Source organism: Myodes glareolus, chromosome 7 (genome assembly GCF_982192425.1).
Source record: "Myodes glareolus chromosome 7, mMyoGla1.1, whole genome shotgun sequence".
Taxonomy (NCBI): domain Eukaryota; kingdom Metazoa; phylum Chordata; class Mammalia; order Rodentia; family Cricetidae; genus Myodes; species Myodes glareolus.
Window position 1 is genome coordinate 81,503,017 of NC_142032.1, and position 24,179 is coordinate 81,527,195.

Consider the following 24,179-nt stretch of genomic DNA (forward strand, 5'->3'; position numbering starts at 1 on the left):
CCTCTGGTGGGTTGACATCTGGACCCTAGCTGTCACCTGCTGTGTACTACCACAGCCCCTGACACTAGGCTAGGGATCTTGATGGCATCCTCAGCTAGAATACACAATTCTCAGCGCCACATAACCTAGGGGTGGCAGTGCATGCCTGTCGTCTCAGAACTTAGGAGGTGGAGGCAAGAGGATCAGGAAGTTCAAAGTCCTCCTCAGTTGCACAGCAAATTTGTCCAGCGTGGACGACCTGAGACCCTGTTTCAAAAGGATACACAAACGCATGCATGCATTCTTTATAATCATCAACGATTACACGCACAGATGCTAGCTAAGCTTTGCAATTCTGCTTCAGGTGAGGAGGCTAGGTTTGAAGGTCAGAGTTAGATCTTCGCACTCTTCCGAGAAGCCTCTAGGGGATCAAGTGGTAGGAAAAGTCTGCAGAGAAGATCTCACTGGCCTTGAGTGAAAGGGGGGCGGGGATCATTACTGATGACTAGAGAGAGGACCAGAAAAGTGTGGTCTCTAAGAGAGACGCGAGCCATGCCGGTGCTGGGAGAACAAATGTGTGTCGGAAAGAGCCAGAAAACAAACTGAGACAAAATACCCCCAGCTCCGTTGGTTACAAGGCAAGAACCTTTAATAACACAAGTGCTTATTACATTAACTGCTTCAGGGCACGGACGTCTTTGATTTCTGGTCATGTTTTTCTAACACTTAAAGGTGAATGCCTTTCTCAGGGCCACCTGGGTGGTGGGTTTCCCCGAGAGCTTGTGTGAGTGGACAATGGGGACAGCTAGGCAGACAACTGATGGGGCTTTGGAGATCCCCTGCACTGCGATGACCGCACCTTTGACTTTTAGTCAAGTCCTTTCCCAAGGAGGGAAGAGTGCTGTGGTCCTTCCAGCAAAGAAGAAAAAAAAGAAAAGATAAAAGAAAAGAAAACACCCGGCACAGATACACAGAGAGGGGTAACATTAAGGGACGAGCGAGAAAAGTTAGAGGAAGTGGATGGGTTAAGGTCTGGGCATGAGGGACCAGTGTGGGAGGGAGTTGAGTCCATTTGGTTTCGTTCTCTGTAAGAAGTAATACCATCACGAGGACCATGCCATGCAACCTTAGAGACATCTGTGTACACTTCCCCCAAGGCTGTGCTGGGCGGCGGGACAGAGGTCAGAGGTCAGCTCAGACAGGCGTAGTACGTCTGTTGGCTGGATTGTTATGCAACGACTCTTTGAACTCTTTGGGTGTGGAATTGTGGAACTGTAGAAAAGCATGGTCCCGGTCAGAGTTGAGGAGGGTCCCCATGGTAAGCTTAGAGGGGTCCCGGGAGAGGGTGAACATGGAGATGTCAGTGGAAGGCATGGTGTGGAAGCCTTTGCTGATGGGAGACAGGTCTCGGGATCTAGGCTCAGTGGAGCGAGAACTTGACCGTCTTCGGAATCTATACCTGTAGGGTGGTAGGCGGGCAAACGTAGACTTCTTCAGGAGCTCCGAATGGGACCTGGCACGCAACTGCTGATGCTTCTCAATATAGATGTGCACAGCGACCACACCCACAATTTCCGCGATGATGAAAGAGAAGGCTCCAAAATAAAAGGACCAGCCGTAGGAGTAGCTCTTTTTAGAGTCCCTTTGCCCAGGGTCTCCAGCATTGGCGGAGATATAAACTATGATGCCGATGATGTTGCTTAGCCCTGAGAGAAAGGGAAAAGAAAACATGCATTCTATAAAGCCTTAGAGGCAACAGCTATTTTTTAGTTTTGAAATAGGAACATGTGGATATAGCAGGGAGGGGAGGCAATGGCTTATGGCCAGGAGACCCCAGAGCTGAGCTCTTCCTGCAAGGGTTGTCTTCTGCGAAATGAAGGATTCTGATGCTCAATCCTGGGCAGGTCAGCCAGTTTAAACAGACATTGTCTACTCATAGCAAGCACTGTAGAACCCAGAATGCGCTCATTCTCCCCTTGAAACAACCCATTCCACCACCACTTCATCTTGACACTAACTCACAAGGATGGCAGAATTGACAAGCTACAGGTCCCTGACCTTGAATTTTTCACCAGTAGCTGGAGAGACTGACATGTAAATGCAATTAGAGCATACTACAGCAAGGACCCTACCAGAGGTGCACAGGAGACGGCTCAGGAACAAAGGAGAGGAGAGAGACAAGTGCCTTGCTTTGAAGAGCAGGTGGCATTTGAGCTGGAGACTGACAATGGTCAGGAGAGGCGAGGCTGTGGACTATGAAGTGTGAGAGAAGGGTCAGAGAATGACTCGCAAAGGCATAGCGCGGATTCTGGTGAGGCTGGTAGCGTCGGGAGCAGCAGGGAACCTGCTAGGGAGGAGGGCTTGCCAGATCTATGGAGCTGGAAATGTCGGTGAGGGATCAGTGAACACACACACAGTGTGGAGCTGGAGTTGGGAGGGTGATGGTCCTCTGGAGGAAGAAAGATGGTCACTGGACAAGTCTTTTTTGGGGGTGGGGAGGGGGTCGATACTGAAATGGAACCTAGAGCTTGGTATGTACTTGGTGAGTATTCTACCACTGAGCTATACACATGACCTCCAAGTCTTTTTTTTTTTCCTGCAGAGATTATGATACACGTTAGGTCAGCTATTGATGGCACACTAGTAATTAGGGAACAGAAAGACTTACTCTGCTGTCTTGATTATCAATGTGACTGGTTAAGATGTGTTTAGAAGCTTGGCATGGCAGTGCATACCTCTAATTCCAGCACTAGGGTGACAGAGACAGACAGATCTCTGTGATTTTGAGACCAGTCTGGTCTGTATGGTAAGTTTCAGGATAGCCAGGGTCACACACACACACACACACACACACACACACACACACACACACACACAGAGAGAGAGAGAGAGAGAGAGAGAGAGAGAGAGAGATCCTGTCTCAAAACAAAATAATAACAAAAAGAATAAAAAAGTCCAGAACTAGCAGGGACCATGCAATGCTAAGCTAGAACACTTGCCTAGCATCTATGAAGCCTTAGTTCAATCCCCATATTGTAAAAGACATGTCTAGGACTAGTAAAGGATGTGGCTGGGTCTGTTCATATGGTCTGTACTAACAGAATGATCTCCCTGATTTTTTCCCCCAAGACAGGGTTTCTCTATAGCTTTGGAACCTGTCCTGGAACTAGCTCTTGCAGACCAGGCTGGCCTAGAACTCCCAGAGATCCACCTGCCTCTGCCTCCCAAGTCCTGGGATTAAAGGCGTGCGCCACCACTGCCCGGCCAATCTCCCTGAATTTTAATGATGACATCTACTAAGCTGGGGGCGGAGGACCCAGTCAGAGCAGACATACAGACTCTACCCTGGGTGAGTGCATCTGTTGCTGTTGCCACTGTCCCTGGACAGCGGACTTCAGCTTCTTTGGTCTTTCAACAATGACGACTCAACACCAGATCTTTCCAGGGAGCTTCTGGGCCTTCAGCCCAGATAGGGAAGGAGGGGCTTCTAGCTCCTTGGACTGAGCAACTCAGGGGTTGTTTGTTTCTTTAGCGTGCAAATTCCGACAGCCAGCATTGGATTGCTTACCTCTCTGATGTGTGAGCTAACCCAATACTGCCTCATGCCTGTAATGTTTCTCTAGAACCTCAGCTTAGAAATACACTTACTTCTCTCAAATGCCAACAGGCTATACTGGGAATAGCCAGCTGCCTACCCCTTAGGAGAGGAACTGATTCCCTAGGCAATGGTGAAAAGGAGCGGCGCTCAGGGCCCTACTCACCTTCAGTTGCTGACTCACTATACTGTTCCAAAGGGGAAATGTCTCTTTTTGTCTTTTTACACGAGGACCCCAGATTTCTGTCAGTGATGACCGAGGGAGCAGGGGCGCCAGCTGTCCTCTTGCCTTTAAATTGTCCCTCCTGTTGGGCAGCACTATATGGAGTCTGCCCCTCATTGCAGGCCCCCGTACCAGATGATGAATAACTTGGTGAGTCCTCCCTCCACCCCTTGACTGCCATGTACTTCTCAAGGTATCCCCAAAGTTAAACAACTACAGGGGCATCGAAAGTTCTGTCTCGAGGCTACAGAGATGGTTTGCTGCCCTTCCTGAGGACCCGATTTCAGTTCTTAGCACCCATGTCTGGTGGCTTATAGCTGCCTGTAACTCCAGCTCTGGGGGATCCCAGCTCCTCTTCTGGCCTCTGCAGGTACCCAACCCACAACACACGCTCACACACACACACACACACACACACACACACACATACACACACACACACACACACACACACACACAAATAAAAATAAAATAAGCCTTAAAATTTAAAATAAAGCTTTTCCTAGCAGAGTTGCTCTAGTGCGACCATTCTGATTGACCGGTGCACACGTGTGAGGGATTTAATATGAATCTGGTCATAGTCCATCTAGGACTTGCCCCTAGCAGGGAAGGGTCAAGTTTTGTCTCTGCCCGATGTTTTCTCCTGGCACAGGTTCTCTCAGGTAGGCAGCACAGACTGATCTGGTTCCTCTGATACGGGAGAGGACAGATAAGGCTGTGTCAGGCCGCAAGGCCCACCCACCCCAGGATGAAAATGGCTTCTCTTCCCTGGGTGTCAATTTGCCTGCTTGGTTCGTGGAAGACACGTGCTTTTATATTAAAATGAACATGGATATAAGGAGGAGAAAGCAGAGTCCACATGAATTTTTCAGCGAGATGGGAAACTGACTTCAAAGATGCTTCAGCTCACTGATGCCCTGAGTGCCCAGGGCCATGTTTCCTCTCTCCCCTGTGACAGCAGGAAAATATGGTGACAAAGTTTAGAAAGTTCTAGAAAAGAGGGCTTTGTGGAGTGGGAGGGCAGGGTAGGAAAGTTCACAGAGACGCTCAAATGTCAAACTAGTTTAAAAAGGCAGGACGCCCAGTGACTTCTTGTCAGTCATTCACAGGGCATTCACTATGAGCAGGACGCTGGACGGAGTCTTTGATGACTTGATTTTTTTTTTTTTTATGATGCTGGTGATGGTAACCAGGGCTTGGAGCATGCTAGGCAAGCACAGTAGTGCTTAGCTACATGGTGGCCCTTGCTATGCAGACTCTTTCCTTCATTGGTTCAATGAATCACTGCAATATGTCTGTTTTGAAGTAATGATTCCCTTCCATAGACAGGGAAACAACATAGATTAGTAGGTTTTCATGTCAGCACAAACTAGGAAATGATAAAATCAGAATTTGAACCCAAGATTCTTAGCCACGGGGGGTGGGGAGGAGAGGGAGGGGTGTTGAGATTTCAGTAATGAGGTCAATAGCTTTTCCAATCAAAATGTAAGCTTCTTGAGAATAGGGGCGAGATACTGGCTCATCACTATTGCTGCCGCTTCTAGCCCAGAGCCTGACCCAAAGCAAGAACACAGGGTGTATTTGTCGCGTTAATGAATGAATGGATGGAGTTGACACGCATATTAAACACAAAAAGCACATTACAGTTACTTTGTGTTGAACCACACTGGGTGCCAGTCACGGTTCTCGGCTCAGTTATGTGTACCAACTCATCTAAACATTTAAACAGCCTCCAGAGGCAGGGGCATTATTACCCCAACTTTTAGATCGGGGAAATTGAGACACAGAGCAGTTTAGTGACTTGCCTGATTCCGACTAGATTATTGAAGAAGGAAGCACTGAGCTTCATGCATTTGGACTTTGTTATCAGGCCCAGGACACAGTAAGTGCTCAGTAAAAAATTATAATGAAACCATTAACCTTAGCACCATTAAGGATGGTGTCTTCCAACACTGTTATTTTATAGGTAGAAAATTTGAGGCTCTTGGGGCTCCAGGGGAAGACCAGTGGAGAGATCTAATCTTAGGCAAGCATCCCCCCAGGGCTCTCATGGCTCCCTGCATCTACCCTGTCATCCCTCACAGTATTCCCCCCGAAAAGCAAGTAGCTGATGACACTCTTCCCTAACAATCCCCTGGGGGAACAAAATAATGATCTTATCTCATTTTTTTGGAAACTGTCACATCAACACAACATTGGTGCAGATTCTCCTGGCTGGTCAGCGAGAGCCAGGACAGGGCCACTAGGGGGAGGAACATTCCTCAAAGCCGGTTAAGCCGTTGGGTTTTCCAGTTAACATCTGTCACCACAGACCACAGTCAGAAGCTATAGCCACCTCCAGCTGCCCTCGTTTCCCTGGGGCAAGGACATGACTTTCTGCGTGGTCTGCAGCTTCAGTGGGTTCTTAGAGGGTTAGAATGAGGGGCTCTCTCTCTTACTCATTCTATAGACGGGGAAACAGTGGGGGAAAGAGTCTGTGCAAGGTATGATAGGGAACCAGGATGATGGGCTACCCGATGCTGGGCTACCAGATGCTGGGCTACCAGATGCTGGGCTGCATGCTTGGCATTGGTTGCTGCTTTTCCAAAAGTAGAACATAATAACATCATGACTTGCATGCCCAGTACCCTTCCGCCAGCTCTGCAAAATGGGAACCATCGCTGCTTGCCATGTTGGAGGTGAGGAAGCCAAGTTCCTGGATGTTGTGATGCTTCCCAAGGCCACACAGGTGGAGCCAGAACTCAAATTTCAAAGCGTCACTTACTGACCACCATCTTTGGTCTGGAAACAGTGCAAGGAAATGCCAGAAAGGAGTCGTTCATATTGATATTAAATAGCCTTGTTACAATTTATTATGACTCCTGTATTTTATTATTAAGTTCTTACTATACCTGAGTGTGTAAATTATACTTTCATAGGTGTGTTTTTACAGAGTGAGTATAGTGTTATAGGATTTGGTGCTACTCTTTGGTTTCAGCATTCGCTAGAGTTCTTGGAGAGCATCCAAAGTTTGAAGATCCCCACCAAAGCCATCTTCCCCTACTCCTGCCAGGGTGGTTAATAACTGTCAACATGACCGTTTCGAGAATCATCTTGGAAGCCCACCTGAGCATATCTGCAAGGGACTTTCTAGGCTGTGTTAATTAAGGTGGGCAGACCCACCCTAAATGTGGAGGACACCATCCCATGGTCTGGGGTCCTGAACTGAATTAAAACGAAGACAGCAAGCCCAGAACGAGCGATCTCTCCCTGCTTCCTGACTGTGGGCACAGTGTGACCAGCTGTCTCATGGTCCTGTTGCCTTGCTTTCTTCACTGTGACAGGCTGTACCCTCACACTGTGAGCGGAAAGAAACCCTTTCTTCTCCAGACAGCACTTTGTCGCAGCACTGAGAAAAGGGATGAATAAGCTTGCCGTGTTCTCTGCTTCTCTAAAGCCTTTCATCCAGTTGGTGCGGACCTGCCTGGAGCAGGGAGTGGTGGGAAGAGAGGGCAGAGGCCTGAAAGGAACAGTGGGAACCGAGGAAGGAGAGGGATGAGGAGAGGAGGTGGTGGGTAAGATAAGGTGGAGAACTGGGGCACACTTCGGAAGGCAGTCCCTCGTCTCCTGCTCACCCTGTACTTCCTGCTGCTCAGAGCTGCTGTGGTTGGCTGATGGGTCTTCCCCAAGTACACCTGGAGCTATTGCTGTAGTTTCCGCCATGAGTGCTTGGGAGGATCTGGGGACTCGAATGCTTAAAGGACCGCGAATAGCAGTTGACTGGCAAGCAAATGTCTCAGAACTCTTTTCCTCGCTCCCATCTCCTCTCTCCCTCTTCCCCTCTTCTCTCTCTTTCTCTTGACTTCTTTCTTGTCTTTCCTTCCCTCTTCCCTCCTCTCCTCTCTCTTTGGAGTTCCACTCTGTAACCCAAGCTAGCCTGTAATTAGTGACTCAGCATCCACAGTGTTGGTTTTCTAGACATGCACCACCATACTTGGCTGCCATTTGGTTAGTCTCTCTCTTTGTCTCTCTGTCTCAATAGACATCCTGTCCCCCTCCGTGTATTTCCTGTACGTTGGTTCCGGTTAGAGTCCAGGCCTCTTATTGTCTAATGGAACTCTCAGCTGGACACAAGTTGAATGTCCGCTATCGGCGAGGCTCCGGCTTTGGTTTGCTGTCTGGGGAGATCTCCCGGCCTAGGCTAGATGCTCACCTGCAGAGACGAAGAAGATGCCTGCGCTGAGGATGACGCTGTGCCTGCTGCGGTGGAACTCGCTGGCGGCCACACAGAGCCCCCCGAAGAACAGCAGTGTGACACTGAGGATGGGGAAGACGCTGGAGGCCCTCACAGCCCCTGCGGAGGGAAGGAGAGACGGTTCAGGCTATGCTCCTGTCAGACCCCTGCTGCGGTCGTGGGGTGTCTGCAAACCGGACCATGCAGAACGGGAGAGAAGTCCACACATCCCATGGGGGTGTGAGACTGCTGCCAGCCACTCAGGGGCCTGTGTTTGGGAGGCCCGGCACTTGGCGGCGGACATCTTGAACGTCTAAGCAATGTTACCAGCTGTATGCATTGTAAATTATATCTGGGTGCTTGGAACCTAGAGTCACACAGGGCCCACTTGCGGTGGAGTGTTGTCCTCTCCTGCCTCAGCCTAGTAACCAGGTCACCCTTCGTCTCTGATGGGGGTCTGGGAGTGAACTCGGGGAGAATTAGACTTAGCTGGGAGCCCCAGCTCCTTGGGCGAGGTTTCACTTCCTTGGAGGGCATTCCTGTGCCCAACAGAGGGCAACATTAAACAGTAATTATAAACAAACAATGGCAATCAAAACCTGGCGGGCTGGGGGGTTGATTGAAAATCTTTTGGGTCTGTCTTTGGAGCCTGGAACTCAGGATCTTCGTTTCGCACCTGGGTCTGCAAATTATGCAGGCCGTCTTGAATGCAGGGATTCCTGTCAGCCCATTTGCAGCTCATCAAAATGCAGAATCTTAAACACCTGTATTTGCATAGTAAAGAGCCTGGCAATACCCATTCAAAGCCCATTTAGTCACAGAATGATTAAATGAATTTATGTATTCACTCAAGAAATATTTATTAAGCGCCTACTAGATGCCAGGCACCCTGCCAGGTGCCAGGGAAGCAGCAGTGGAAACTTAAGGACCTTAAAGGCACAGCACTGTCCTTGGAGGGGATGCCAGTCAGGACATCCCTGGGTCCCTGCTGTGAACCCGGTGGCTTCCTGGACCCTGCAGAGGCCTGAAGGTTCCATAGGGCAGGAGTCCTATGATCCTAGCTAGAATAAAGGCACACAGGACCGAATCCTCAACTCTAAACAGGGTGCATCCTTATGAACCTTAGGACACTGAAAATACTGTAGGTGCAGCAGGCATTTCCTACACCGTGAGAGAATCTCACAGTGACACAGTACACCACTGAGTCTTGGCCTGCTCCCCTCAACTGGCAGGCTGACTGGGAGCCACGACGGCTGCGGCCATACATCATGAGAGAATCATTTCACATATTGCGGGCTTAGGAACAGACCCAAGTTTGAAATGTGAAACGCGGCTCTACCGCTCTCGGTTTGCTTTCAAACTGCTGTAGGCTTTGCAGGCCCCCAAATGAAATGCCCTAAGTCAGGGACTGACTGTGTTTTCTGGCGTTGGTGCGGGGCAGGAGAGCAGTCAGGGCGTCCTGTATCTCACGCTACAGAAAGGAGCAAGCGCCTCAGTGTGGCTAATGGTTGGTTTGTCCTAAGTTAATCTGCACACATGCATTATTAATGGTCTGTTTGCTCTCACTCTCCTGCCCATGAACCACCTAGAGGAGTACAAAGAGCTGACTGGTAAGTGCTTGGGTCCAGATGTCCAGACAGATGATAAACGAGAGAGGCACGGCCATCCCGGGAATGTGGAGACTGCCTGACCAGAGGGAGGAGCTTGAGCTCTCATGAGGGACTGTCTCATTCTCAACAGCAGCCCTGGTGGGAGAAGGTGTGAAGGTGGGCGTAAGAGTGTCTTCTCCGGCCTGCTGAGTAAAGTTCCCCTTAAATGGTCAATAAAGGCAGCACCAGCTTGTTCTGGCTGCAGTATGGTCAGGCCTGGACATAGAGCTGGAATGGACTCTGGGTTCTTCCGTATATAAAAAAAGTTGCGGGCTCCATAATTATGGGGCTTATGCTCTAGTAGAGACCACAGCAGGGCCACACACATAGTTTGCAGGGCCTTGTGCAAAGTCAAACTAGGAGGCGTCTTGTTACATAGCTGTTTAAAAATTCAAGTGAGAAGGACTTTTCCTTGGGTTGGGCCCTGAGTGATTGACAGGACTGCAGGGATCCAGGTGAGAGCTGGCACAGCTTGGACCAGTGCAGTGAACCAAGGAAGGAAAGTGATTGAATTCAGGCAATGTTTTGTTTTGTTTTGTTTTTCGAGACAGGGTTTCACTGTAGTTTTGGAGCCTGTCCTAGAACTAGCTTGTAGACCAGGCTGGCCTCGAACTCACAGAGATCCGTCTGCCTCTGCCTCCCGAGTCCTGGGATTAAAGGCACATGCACCGCCACCACTAGGCCAGGCTATATTTTCTATGTGGAGATATTAGTTGATGGCTCCGATATGAGCCACAAGGAGAAGATTCATGACCACCTACCATGTTTGCTCTCAGCGGGCGGTGAATGGTGGCGTCTTACTGTCTGCCAGAGGAGCAGAATGGGGTGGCACAGGCGGGCATAGAGCTTATTTTGACCTGAGACGTTCAGAGCTGAGTTCACGTCCCTCACAGTCACATGACTTAGCTCTAGCCACTTCCATTGTCCAGACCTAAAAGTCAAAACTCTGCCAAAATACTGTGACCACTTTGGGTTGGTTCTGTGTTTAGTGGTAACAGGTGAAGGGTAGGGCCCAGAGGAGTGGGTTCTCTTAAGGTAGAAAAAGATGGGGGCTTCTGTATTTGCTTCAACATGTCTCAGGATTGAGGCCTGGGCAATCCGGGGTCCTGGATAGCTATGTCCTTCTCACCCCTCTGTCCCATGGTGACATTTTAGGAGGGTTTTTAAACTGCCTGAAAAACTGGCCGATAAAAGAGAGGCACGGTGGGTGGGGGTCCTGGGCCCTGGAAGGACAGGATTAGATCTGGCCCCCCCTGAGCTTGTGGCCTGCCCTGTCTATCTTTCCTACTGCCCAGGATTGGGGGCTAAGAGAATGATAACCTGAGAAAATAGTGGGTTTTGTTTTGTTTTGGTATGCTGAGGAATTTCATTTAAAGTAGATGAAATGCCTTTTAAAAAGCAGGTCCAGCGTCACGGTTCCTCTGAACTTGTGTCAATCTCCCTGGCCTAGCTTCATACTCCTGCTTCCAAATCCTGCCGGAGGTTTTCCGTGAGATTCTCTTATCTGTCGAAAGTCTGGACCCACCAGAGAGGAAAGCATTACTCTGGCCCCTTCCTTGAGTTTCTATTACCTAAACTCATTTTACAGGAAGAGGGCAGTCTGCTGACACACCTGGACAGACTTCTGTTTGTCACCCATGGCTGCCTCTACCTCCATTCCCCAGAGAATCATTTACACCTCATTGTGTGCTCTGGTGTCAGAGTTTGTTCCGGGCCGTTGCATATTTAATAGGCCTGTTGGGTTTGAAGGAAAGCTATCTACTTTCCTCATTCCTCCTTCCCCAATGGAATAAAGGAGTCTCTAGGTTTCTAAGTCATGTGAGACCGGCACTCATGCTCTGGTGACCCTCCGACATGATATGATTTCATCCCCCAGCCCATATCCACACATTTGTAAACCTCATCTCCAATTGAGTATGTTGATTACTAGTTCATTCCAGTAAAACTTCAGAGTGTGCAGTGGAGATGGGTTCCCCTTCACCTTAGCCCTCAGAGGAGGGAGAGAGTATCATGGTAATTTTGGTCCTCAGGTAGAATATGGCCCCAGTGAAGCTGGCTCTGGCATTCCAAGTGTGGGGTGTAGCGTAATGGGTCCAATCCTGGGAATAATTCATCAATAATTCCTAAAAGTTTCCATGTTTGATTATGGGTTTGCAAATGGTCTTTTGTACTGGATACCACTAAAAATTGTGTGTGGATGTGTGTGTGTGCACGCATGCACGCGTGTGCACACATGTGTGTGTTTGGTGGTCAGAAGATAATTTTTAGGAGTCAGTTTTTTCCTTTCACCACGTGGATTCTGAGATGGAGCTCAGTTTGTCAAGCTTGGAGCCAGGCCCCTTTAATCTCTGAGCTATATTGCCAGTCTGAACCAACCTTTAAAGAGACCATTTGCATTGTGAATTGGCAGGGTTTGCTTGAATATTCAATGTAATGAGTTTATTTGATTAAAAGATTTTTTTAATTAAAAAAAATGATTAACCTTTGAAATGTGCCCCAAGGACATGTTCCCAGCATTGGAAGTGATAAGGTTGATTATAAAAGTGTATATTTGGACTGGCCTGGTGGCATAGGCCTGTTTGCCACACTATTAAAGAGATTCAGCCGGGGGAACACAAGTTTAAGGCCTGATTGGGCTACAAGGTTACTTCAAGGTCACTCAGGGTAAATTAATGAGATCCTGTCCAAAAACAAAAACAAAAACAAAAAAAAAGAAAGAAAGAAAGAAAGAAAGAAAGAAAGAAAGAAAGAAAGAAAAAGGAAGAAGGAAAAGAAAAGAAAAAAAAGTCTAAGGTCTGGAGATAACTCAGTGGCAAAGAGCTTCTCTTTGCCCCTACCAGGCTGGCAGTGGTGGCTCACACCTTTGATACTAACCCTTGGGAGACAGAGACAGGAAGATTTCTGTGAGTTCAAGGCCAGCCTGATCTACAGAGTAAATTCCAGGACAGCCAGATTAATGCAGAGAAACCCTGTCTTGAAAAACAACAAACAAATGAGCCCCTCTATGCCCCGACACATACACCCCAAAGGTGTGTCTGAAACATGTGTGTGCTATGTGTGGAAGCAGGGCTATGACTGAGCCAGAAAGAGAGCAGATCTTCAAAGACAGCTTGGTCCAGAAAGCATCTCTAAGACAGGAAACTGAGCTAGCTTCTTCTGGCAGAATTGTGGGTAGTGGACATTAATGGCAAACCACACCCCTGTCTTCTGTAAAGCCTGCTATCTCTGGCTAGGAATGAACATCAACCAATCAGATTTGCCCTCATTTGCATGGTGGGAAATGCAGGGCAGGACATTGGGTGATAGTGGTTTACCCTATCCCTATCCAAATGAATGATAGCAGCTCCAAAATAAGACCCCTCCCCCACCACAAGTGTCCAGCATCTTATGCCAACAATTGTCTTTCTGTCGTATCTGCAGCACTCTAAATAAACTTATTGTTTTTCTGCTCTGGTCTAAAGAGTATCGTGTGTGTGTGTGTGTGTGTGTGTGTGTGTGTGTGTGTGTGTGTGTGTGCTCGCGCAGCTTGGGAACCCTCTCCCTTGAGAGTCAGAGGTAAACTCAATTGAGTGTAATTTCATCATTGGCAATAGAGTTGACTTTGCTGCCCTTCACGTCATGTTACGGGAAGCCTTCTGCCGACATAACCTCGGTCTTGTTAATTAGCCTTCTATGATGCTATGGTTAACTGTGTCCCTCAAAATTCCTGTGCTGGAGACTTGTCTAAAAATCTGTTCATGGTATTTCCAGGTGGAGCCTTCGGGAGGTAACTGGGATTCGATAACTTCAGAGGGTTGGCTCTGATGTAGTCATTGGTGGTTTTAAGATGAAGGAGGGCAACTGGAGTTGACAGACTGGCTTGTCTTTCCATGTGATGACCTCTGCCACATTACAATACAGAAAAAAAAAGCCCTTGTCATTGGCTGAGCAGACACCAGCACTATGTTTGTGGGCTTCCTGGCTTCCAAAACTCAACCAAAAAAGTTTTTCTTCTGTAATGCACAATTTTGCTTTGGTTTTGTGTGTGTGTGTTTGTTTTTGAGACAGGGTTTCCCTGTGTAGTCCTGGCTACCCTGAAACTTGTTCTGTAGATCAGGCTGGCCTCGAGCTCACAGATCCACCTTCCTCTGCCTCCCAAGTGCTAGGATTAAAGGCATGTGTCACTACCACCCGACTAGAAGCGTCTCTTCTCTCTGAATCACATTAACTCTGATATTCCATCATAGCAACGGATATGGATGGCGGCACTCAGATGCAGGGCCTCGTCTTAGCGGGAGAGCATAGTGGAGAGAGGGGCTGAGCAGCAGCATGCACCCATCCCTTTTTTATTTGCCACTATGGATGTCATGTGACCAACTGCCTTCACTTCCCGGCAGTGATGTACAGTAACTTGAACTGGGCGCTACACTAACCCCTCCTGCCTAAGTTCCTTTTGAATCAGGATATCTCACTGCAGCAGCTGGAGAAGAGATTCTAAAATCCCTGGCAAGGAACCCGTGTGCTTGCAAAGGCCCGTGCTCAAACTCTTCCTGATTCTGAGGCTGCTGGTGAAGCTGCTGTCAGGCAGCCTGAGGGGACTGGAGCACAGCAGCAGAAGACTCTCTCCCCAGAAGGAGGGGAAACGGTCAGGAAAACAACCGGGCGCTCCAGAGGATTTAAAATCAGCTTTGTGAGTTGTAGAGGGAGAGCCACAGTTCTGCTTGGTCTCCAGTAGCGCAGCTATAAAACTGGTCCTTCCAAGTAGGGAAGAAAGATACAGATAAACAACAGGCATTCTGGGAAAATCCCATTGGTATTGGCTTCAAAGCTATTGTGTTTTGAGGGAGTCCAGTTGACTTGCCATCCACCAGGCTTTAGTTTCCTTCCCTCCCTCCAGCCCGCCCTTTCCTTTTCCCCTCCCACTTCCTTTCTTCCTATCTTCCACTCTCCCCGCACCACTGGGTTGAATGCTAAGCACGTATTCTTCCCACTTTGACCCCAAGATACTTGATGGCTGAATCATAAACAAAGCCCTGAATAATTTCTTGAAGGTTTCATTTATAACCTTGGTTTAAACAACAATAACAAAAATTGTCTTAACCCTAACATTCCTAAATAGCAAATTAGACAGTCATTTGGAATTTTCCTTCTGCTTTGGATTTGATACCTGTTGTTAATGAAATGGCAGTGACATCTCAAGCTAAGCTCCCTGTGCCTGGACCAGCGTAAGGCCCCATCTGCACGTGACCCTGCTTTTTCTAATCCCATGAGGCAGGCCAGAGGCGACGTACACCATCTCACGATCCCCTGCTGGGTTCAGGGCTGAAAAGACTACACGTTCTCTCATTTAATTTCTGTGACCTTGTCAGACGGATGACATAATTTCCATTTCAAAACAGATGAAGAAGGTTAACCTACTGAGCTAGCTGGCCCCAGGACCATCCTCACTGGAAGGAAGTCAAATAGGGTTAAAGCTTGGTCTCTCGCATTTCAGGGCACCCACAGGGCACCAGCTCTCCTGTGCTACGCTTGTAACAGCCCATGCCACGTCCAGGTTATTGACCTTGGAAAATTCCTACAGAGACGCTGTCCCTGTCCCAATAGGATTGGAACTGCAGAGAAGTCAAAGGAGAGGTGGAGTTTGGTTTGTGTGGATCGTGCCAGGCCTTGCCCTTGGGGACCTCACCCATTAGCACCTCGCCCATTAGCACATCACCCATTAGCACCTCGCCCATTAGCAGCTCAAATCACCCATTGAAGGAGGTGAAAACTGTGCTGAGCTGAAGAGAATTCCTTAGATTTTTCTTCTAAGGAGACGGAAAAGAACCTTTCAATCCTGATACATCTGCTCTTTCTCCTTTCTATTTCTAGCTCATTGGAATAAAGGAAAGTTCGGCATCAGAGCCTTGGGAATGTATGTCTGCTCTTTGAGTTAGATAACGAGCAGACTCACACTCACAGGTAAGTGGGTGATGGCAGGGGACCCTCTCCTCGCTCTGCCCCCACGGGCAGACTGGAGAGGTAGGGGGAACTTACGTAGAAGGTACTCTGCTGTGTCCTGTTCGTAGTCTGCATCTTCGGGGAAGTGGTCAATCTTCTTGCACACGCCTCGGAAAGCCCCTGTGAAGACAAACAGGGCCCTGAGCCAAGGGAAGAGTGCTAGTGGGGCCCAGGCTGGCTGGTCAACTCCGAGTTGCATGTCCTTCCCTGGTCATCAGAAGCTGTAGGGGGCCCAGCAGTTGGTTTAAGTAGGATGAGAAAAAGAAACTATTTGCTGTAGTTTGGACCTTGAATGTCCTTGGGAGGCCATGCATGAAAAGACAGAACTGAGATTGGGAATAGAGTTGAGTGGTAGTGTGCTTCCCTAGCGGGTTCAATTTCTAACACATGGACAGACGCACATAGACACACATGCAGGCATGCAGGCACACAGACACACATAGACACACACAGACAGACACACAGACATGCACACATGTGTATGCTTCCTACCCCAGCTCTGCCATTGGCAGGAGGTGCTAGAACTTTTGAACCCAGTGACAGGAAGCTAGGTCATTGGGTGCACGCCTTAGAAGATTTTAGGCGCTTTGTTTCCTGCGTACCATGAAGAAAGCAGCTTCGCTCTTTCATGTCTTACCCAATATAAATCACCATGTTCTGTCTCACCAACACCCTCAAACAACAGAGCCAAATTGACCATGCCGTGAAACCTCAGAATCAATGTCTTCCAATAAAGTTCTTTTCCTTCAGAGTTGATTTATGCCAGGCATTGTGGTACATATCTGTGATTCCGACTACATGGGAGGCAGAAACAGTAGGGTTGCACGTTCAAGACCTGTCTGGGATATCTAACATGCTCAAGCCCAACTTGGGAGACTGGGCAAGACCTCCTCTGAAAATAGAAATGGAAAGTAAGGTGAGGGAGGTAGCCCTCAAGGCCTACACACACACACACACACACACACACACACACACACACACACTCACACCTGAGTTTGCCTCAGGTATTTGGCGTAGTGGCCCACAGCTAACATATCAGCAGAGACAACAGATAATAAATACATTGAAAAAAAAAAACTAAGAGATTGAAATATTCCACGTTTCAGATATCACACGCTAGAAGAACAAAGAACTAGGAAGCATGAGAGCGTGGTGAGACAGTCTCTCCTATCCTGCCTTGGAGAGGGAAGAGGGAGGCAGACTCAAGATTTGCTTTATCTTCCCATTTGACAAACGAGCAAATGAGAGTTTCCCTTTCAGTCACTTGGGTAAGCAAAGAGCCAACATTCCAACCTGGGCATTTGGGAATAGTTTCCTGTCCCCGACCTGCCAATTCTGACCACAGGTCCTTCCAGTCCTCTTCCCTCAGCAGAAGACAGTCCCCCTCCCCACCCTCCCCACCCCCGTGGAGCTTATCAGATCCACAGTGACGCTGTCAGCATTCTGCTTTCTTTTCTTTCTCCAGCATAAACTTGACTCAACTCATTGTGTGTGTTTGATAATCATTGTGGGTGTTTATTAACTAGCCAATTAACCAATCTCTGGGGCAGTTAACGACTCTGTCAGCTCTTATAAATGACAAACAGTATTCAGAATGTCTCACAGCGCAGCATGAAATTATGCTTGTGTTTCCTCTTGCCTGTCTGCAAAGTCAGAGGCAGGGAGGTGAGGGCGGTGTGGTGTAGACTCCCAGGAAGGTGGGGAATCAGGCAGAGCCAGGCCTGCTTCTCAGTGAGGTCACTGTAAAATGAGAAACAGCCATCTATGAAGTGTTTATGTGTATGGAATTCTTGTGAAGCTTGGGCACATAACCATAATAGCCGTCACTTAATGTTTCTCGGGTGGAAAGATGGGTTAGTGGGTATAGTACTTGCTGCTAACCATGAGGATTTATGCTCGGATCCCCAATACCAACATAAAAAACAAATGTGGTGGTGGTGATGTCTGCTTGTAATGAAAGTGCTGGCAGGAGAGACAGGAGAATCCCCAAGGCTTACTGACCAGACAGTCTGCCTGAACTAGTGAACTCTTGGTTTAGTGAGAGACCCTGTCTCAAAGAATAAGGTGGAGGGCTGGAAGATTGGCACGGTAGAGAGATGCTTGCTGCACGATTTCAATGACCTGTAGAAGGAATGAATGGACTCTACAAAGTTGTCCTCTCTCTCTCTCTCTCTCTCTCTCTCTCTCTCTCTCTCTCTCTCCCTCTCTCTCTCCCCCTCTCTCTCTCTCTCCTCTCTCCCTCTCTCTCCTCCCTCTCTCTCCCTCTTTCTTCTCTCTCCTCCCTTCCTCCCTCCCTCTCTCTTTTTCTCCTTCCTCCCCCCTCCCCCCTCACACACACAGTGATGTTTTGTTTGTGCCATAATAAATAAAGCTTGCTTGAAACTCAGAGTGTGGAGCTGGCCACACAAGTTAGTCATAGAAACCAGGCAGTGGTGGCACACACTTTTAATCCCAGCACTCGGGAGGCAGAGGCAGACGGATCTCTGTGAGTTCAAAGCTACCCTGGTCTACACGAGATTGAATTAGTCTAAAAGAGAAACAGAGTTCACACCTTTGATCCCAGCACTTGGGAGGTGGAGACAGGGTTGGGCAGAGAGAGGAATAGAAGGTGGGAGGAGACAGGAACTCAGAACGTTCAGCCTGAGATCGATTTGTGGAGACAGGATCTTGCCCACTTTGGTCTGATAGAGGCAAAAGGTCTCTCTAGTCGCTCACTGCTTTGCTTCTCTGATATTTCAGCTTTTATTCCCTAATATATGACTCCGGGTTTATATTATTAAAACCTATTAGAATTTGTCACACACACACACACACACACACACACACACACACACACACACACTAATTTAAAAACAAATAGATGGGCTGGGCATGATGCCTTAATTTCAGCACTCCGAAGGCAGAGACAGGCAGATCTCTGTGAATTTAAGGCCAGCTTGGTCTACTAAGTGAGTTCCAGGCCAGGCCAGCCAGAACTACATAATAATACCCAGACTTACAAAAAACAAAAAAAGAAGCAATTAAAGAAGACACTCAGACACTCAACATTGACCTTTTGCCTCCACACATATAAACATCACATACACCAACTCCTAGCCTTGTACACACACACACACACACACACACACACATACACACACAAACACTCACACATACACACATACTATAGTGTTTCCAATGGGCCAGGAATGTGAATAAAGCCCTCCCCCTTTTGAGACAAGGCTGTTAACACAGATGTTTCTGATGCAGCACTGAGGAAAGAAAAGTGGCTGAGGAGGCTTCAAAGCCTGAGTTTTCACCATTAGACTACAAATGCCCGTCACTGCTGTTCTACTATTGTTCCTGTGATTGTCTTACGACACTCAGAGCGCTATCTATTTAGCTCCTTACTACTCGCTACTGTGAGTAGGCTCCAAGCCAGCAGCACTTCACAAGAATTGCAATGAGATATGAAGACCGTATCTTTGGTTCTGATTCTTTGCCCACCTGGCAAAGAATAGATTCAGAATCCAGAAAAAGATCTAGGGGAGAGAACTCAGGAAAATCTTGGAAGGAAAAACAAATGATAACTTTTTTCCCAACCCTGAAGAAAAGACATTAATTTTATTCTTGTATTTTAGAGATTCATTCTCATGCACCTGTTTGTTGAGCATGTTATTTCTTGACATAATGACCCATGCATCAGTCTTTGGGGTGAGTGAATCATGGGGGCTCTCAGTTTATCAGAGGGTTAATCCTTTGATGGGTTATAGCTGAACAGGTTCTGGAAATGGTAAAAGATGGAGGAAGTGGGTCTTTGGAGATGTGCATGCCCAAAATCTTGTCCTTAGCCCCAACTCTCTCTCTCTCTTTTCTTCTTGTTTGTAGCAACTGCTATACTGGAAGATGAGTTGCCTGCTTTGCTATCATGATTCCTCATCACAAGCTGAAAAACAGTGGGTTCAGATGGGAGTTTTTCAAACTGCGAACCAAAAGAAATATGTCTCAAGCGTTTTGTCCTAGCAATGAATAGTGTACTAACCCTGGAGCTAGGAAGATGGCTCAGTGGGTAAAGTGTTTGCTGCACAAGTGCCAAGACCTGAGTTTAGATCTCTAGCACCCATGGAAAAATCAGGTGTGGCATCATGAATCTGTTACCTCAGTGCTAGGGTGAGGGCAGATCCTGGGGACTTGTTGGGCAGTCAGGCTAGCAAGCTCTGCTTCAGTGAGAGACCCTGCCTCAAAAATGAGAAGGAGTGCAAGAGAAGAAAACACTTAAAGTACACATGTTTCCCAATACAAATTCACACACACACACACACACACACACACACACCCCTGTTGTCTGAAGTTTCTGTCCTGCCCAGTCCTGCAGCTGTTAAGTCCCAAAAAATCACACAGAGGTCTACATAAATTATAAACTGATTAGCCCATTAGCTCAGGCTTCTTATTAACTAATTCTTATAACTTACATTAGCCCATAATTCTTGTCTGTGTTAGCCACGTGGCTCAGTACTCTTTTGGCAAGGCAATTACATCGTGCTTACTTTGTGTCTGACTTCCTCTGTGTCTGGGTGATGACTGAAGACTGACTGTTTCTCTTCCCAGAATTCTCCTGTTCTCACCTCTACTTCCTGCCTGGCTACTGGCCGATCAGGGTTTATTTAAAATACAAGTGACAGGGTACAGACCATTGTTCCACAGCACTTCCCCCCTTTAAAAAAAAAAAAGAACTCTGAACTGAATCTCCTTTGTTTATCTTTGTCCAGAATATTATCCATAACATAATGTAACCAACACTCTAAACAAAGATAAATATTCATAATACATTTTTGGGAATATGGATGTAGTTTTTCAGAATACTTCCAGCAGACACTGATAATCTTAAAGGGAATTAAAGAAAATTTTAAATTATGGTCAAGTCCTGAATGAGGACTTCTGTGAGGCTTGATCATCTCAGCCAGCAGTCTTGAAACTGTTCTGGATGTAGAATTCAGACATCTGAGCCATCTGCTCCTATCAGATATTTCCCAGGGGGTGTTCCTTGATCAAACCTGATTTTTCTTAACCAGGAATGAACCCACAACCTCTCATTTTTTTTTTGTGGAAACAAAAACAAAACCTCTTCTCCAAAGTAACATATCTTTTGACTTCAACTTTGAAGTCAAGGTATTTTCAAAATACATATGTTGGATTAATCCAGCAACATTTATATTCAAATGTCTTTTAGCAGCTGTTGCTCCTTCCTCAGCCATCAAACAATTAAAAGACAACACAATAATATACAGTATCCAGACTCTCTGTGTATTTTTCATCTTTATGTGACTTTATTTAAACTCTATTTCTTTTATTTTTATTTTTAATCTTCTGTTTTGTGAGACTAGGTTTCTCTGTATTAATTTTCGGTTTTGTGAGACTAGGTTTCTTTGTGTATCTTTGGCTGTCCTGGCACCATTTACTCTGTAGACCAGGGCATCCTTGAACTCACAGAGATCTGCCTGCCTCTGTCTCCAAAAAACTTGAGACAACACATACACGCTCACACACAGAACTTATGCACACACACACAAATTGACTGGGTAATGTCCCGAGAAGTAACACCGGTTGCACTGTTACTATATCCCATGAACCACTTGAAGTAATATACACACTTTGCAGCGTTCAAAACACACCATTTTGTGATCACAGTAACAGAAGAAGCACCTGAAGAAGGTGGGTGTGTTGTCACGCCAGTGTGCTGTCTTGTGGATTCCGAAGTTGAACATCCTCAGAACCTACTGTGACTCTTGCTTTCTTCAGTGGTTTTAGGAGTGGGAGCAGAATACTTTTCCAGGTGACTTAGTGACAGTTTTGTGGTCATCCCTTGCTATCTGTAGTGGCCATGGGGTGCACCAGTGGTTTTCTTACCAGTTATGCTTCTTCTATGAAACAGCCCAGGGCACCTGAGCAGAGCAAGGGGCTTTGAGAGTAACCTAACCTCACTGTGAGCTGTCTTATGCATCCTACAGAAGATTGCATAGGAAGAAAAGGTTCGGGGAAGACAGGATGGGGACTCTCCAGAAACAGGTCACTCAGGACCACTGTGTAGATTAGCAGGTGCCGGAATGCCTGCTTTTGCTCATGAAACACACTACTCGACGTGATCTAGGCAGTGAAACTGGTACTTAGAATCAGGAAGCACCAGTGACTCTTGGAAACACACTAGCCAGATTTTTAGTGTGTGTGTCCATGTATATGTGTGTATGTGCCTACATATGAGTGTAAGTGAGCCTGCACATGTGTGTATGTGTATCCTCAGTTGCTGTCCACTTAAAAGAAGATTTTATTTTATTTAAGAATCATGTGTCTCTGTGTGGGTATGTGCACATGAGTGCAAGTGTCCCCAGAAGCCAGAGGCCTTGGATTCCCCAGCTGTCTGATGTGGGTGCTGTGCTGAGAACCAAACTCCATAAGAGTGGTTTGTGCCCTTAACTCCTGAGTTATCTCCCCAGCCCCCATTTCTTCTTTCCTTTTTTCTCTTCTCTTCTCTTCACTTCTTCTTCTTCTTCTTCTTCTTCTTCTTCTTCTTCTTCTTCTTCTTCTTCTTCTTCTTCTTCTTCTTCTTCTTCTTCCTCTCTCTCTCTCTCTCTCTCTCTCTCTCTCTCTCTCTCTCTTTCCTGATAAAGGGTTTCTCATTGGCCTGGGAGCTCATGCTGACAGGCCAGGAAACACCAGAGAGCCTCTTGTCTCTACATCCCAGTACCCATATTACAAGTCACGTGGCACCACCTAGCCTGGCTTTTTTACGTACATTCTGGGGAATGAAACATAGATCCTTATGTTTGCCCACCAAAGACAGTATCAATTAAGCTATCTCTCTAACCCTGGCATCCAGAAGTTTTATTTTAATTTTATCTGTATGGGTGTTTTGTCTACATGTATGTCTGTGAGCCACTTACATGTCTGGTGCTGAAAAGAGGCCAGAAGAGAATGTCAGATCCTTTGGAACAGGACTTACTGACGGTTATGGGTTTTCTTGTGTTCTGTGGATCCTGGGTATTGAACCTGGGTGCTCTGGAAAAACAGTCAGTTCTCTTAACTGCAGAACCATCTCTCCAGCCCTGGCAGTGAGCTTAAAGACCAGAACTGGTTCACTACTTGATCTGTGTTTTATCAGCCGGAAATGGTGTTTGACTGTTTAGATGATTGAGGGGAAAAAAAAATCAAAAGAAGAGCAGAATTTTATAACATGTAGTGAATAAAGTTTTATTGAAACACAGCTCCAATGCTGGCTCTCATGCTGCTGTGGTAGACATGAGTGTTTGTGACAGATAGTCCAGCAGGAAATATCTCTGTGTCTCTAAGAAAGACTCCGCTGAGCTCTTCCTGGTCCAGTAACTTCTGCTCTCTAAGGAGAAAGGTGGGGATTAAGAAATGAGTTTGGGTAGGGTGTGTGTGTGTGTGTGTGTGTGTGTGTGTGTGTGTGTGTGTACGTGTGGTATATGAGCTCGTGGATGCATATGTGGAAGTCAGAGGACACTGGGTGACCTGATCTCCACTGAACCTGGAGGCAGGCTGGAGGCGAGCAAGCCGCTGTGGCCTCCCTGTATCTGCTGTCCCCTCATCACTGGGTAACAGGCGCACACAGCTCCACTGGGCCCTTTGTGTGTGCTGGGGACTCAAGTGGTGTCCTCATGCTGGTTCAGCACGCACTCTCACCTCCTTGTCCATCTCCTTTGCCCAAGGGCCTTTCAGAAATTTGAGGAAAAAAAAGGTTTTGTTTTGCGATTTTTTTGTTTTCCTTTAACCAGGGTTATTCAATTGCATATTGTGTTTTATTAAACACTAAACATGTTTGCTGGAGTTTAAAACTCAGGATAGTTCACATGGAAACCCAATTTTTCGGGTTTTCTTTAAACATGAGTTCCTTGTCACTTCCGTGCGACAACCAATCCTTGTAGGCAGGCATTAGCCTGGGCATGAGTTCACCCGTTGGCCAGAATCCCCGTTTGGCCCCAGAGTGCGCCCATGTTCCTGCAGACAAATAGTCCTGCTATCTCTGAATGCAAGCAGACTGAGTAAGAGGGCTGTCTTTGGAGTCGCATCTTGGTATCAACTTCAGATCAATCGTCCACTAGTTGTAGTTCTCCGTGAGTTACCTCTCTCACCTTGCTTCCGGGCAGATAATAAACACGATGCCATGGTGCTGTCCTGGTGCGGACAGGGTACCTTCAGCGCCTTGCCTCTGGGCAGATGATAAACGCGATGCCATGGTGCCGTCCTGGTGCCGACAGGGTACCTTCAGCGCCTTGCCTCTGGGCAGATGATAAACGCGATGCCATGGTGCCGTCCTGGTGCCGACAGGGTACCTTCAGCGCCTTGCTTCCGGGCAGATGATAAACGCGATGCCATGGTGCTGTCCTGGTGCGGACAGGGTACCTTCAGCACCCAGCGCTGCTCTCAGCACTCTCACGCATCTTTCAATCAGGTAAATGCGTCAGGCGCTTAGCGCAGCTCCTGGCACACACTTAAAAGCTCAGTAAATCACACTGACTACTATCATTGGTTTTGGCAAATACTTCA

The 24,179-nt window shown here is 47.3% G+C and overlaps 1 protein-coding gene across 1 annotated transcript in view; it reads right to left on the minus strand.

Moving 5' to 3' along the window:
* Positions 1 to 610: 610 nt before the first annotated feature.
* Positions 611 to 24,179, minus strand: part of Cacng3 (calcium voltage-gated channel auxiliary subunit gamma 3) — a 98,177-nt gene continuing 74,608 nt past the window's right edge. Inside the window, exons 2-4 of the mRNA XM_048460470.3 lie at positions 15,675 to 15,758; positions 7,990 to 8,130; positions 611 to 1,685 (exon numbers count right to left, since the gene is read on the minus strand). Coding sequence (XP_048316427.1) covers positions 1,174 to 1,685; positions 7,990 to 8,130; positions 15,675 to 15,758 — 737 coding nt within the window. The 3' untranslated portion in view covers positions 611 to 1,173. The remainder of the gene's footprint in view (positions 1,686 to 7,989; positions 8,131 to 15,674; positions 15,759 to 24,179) is intronic.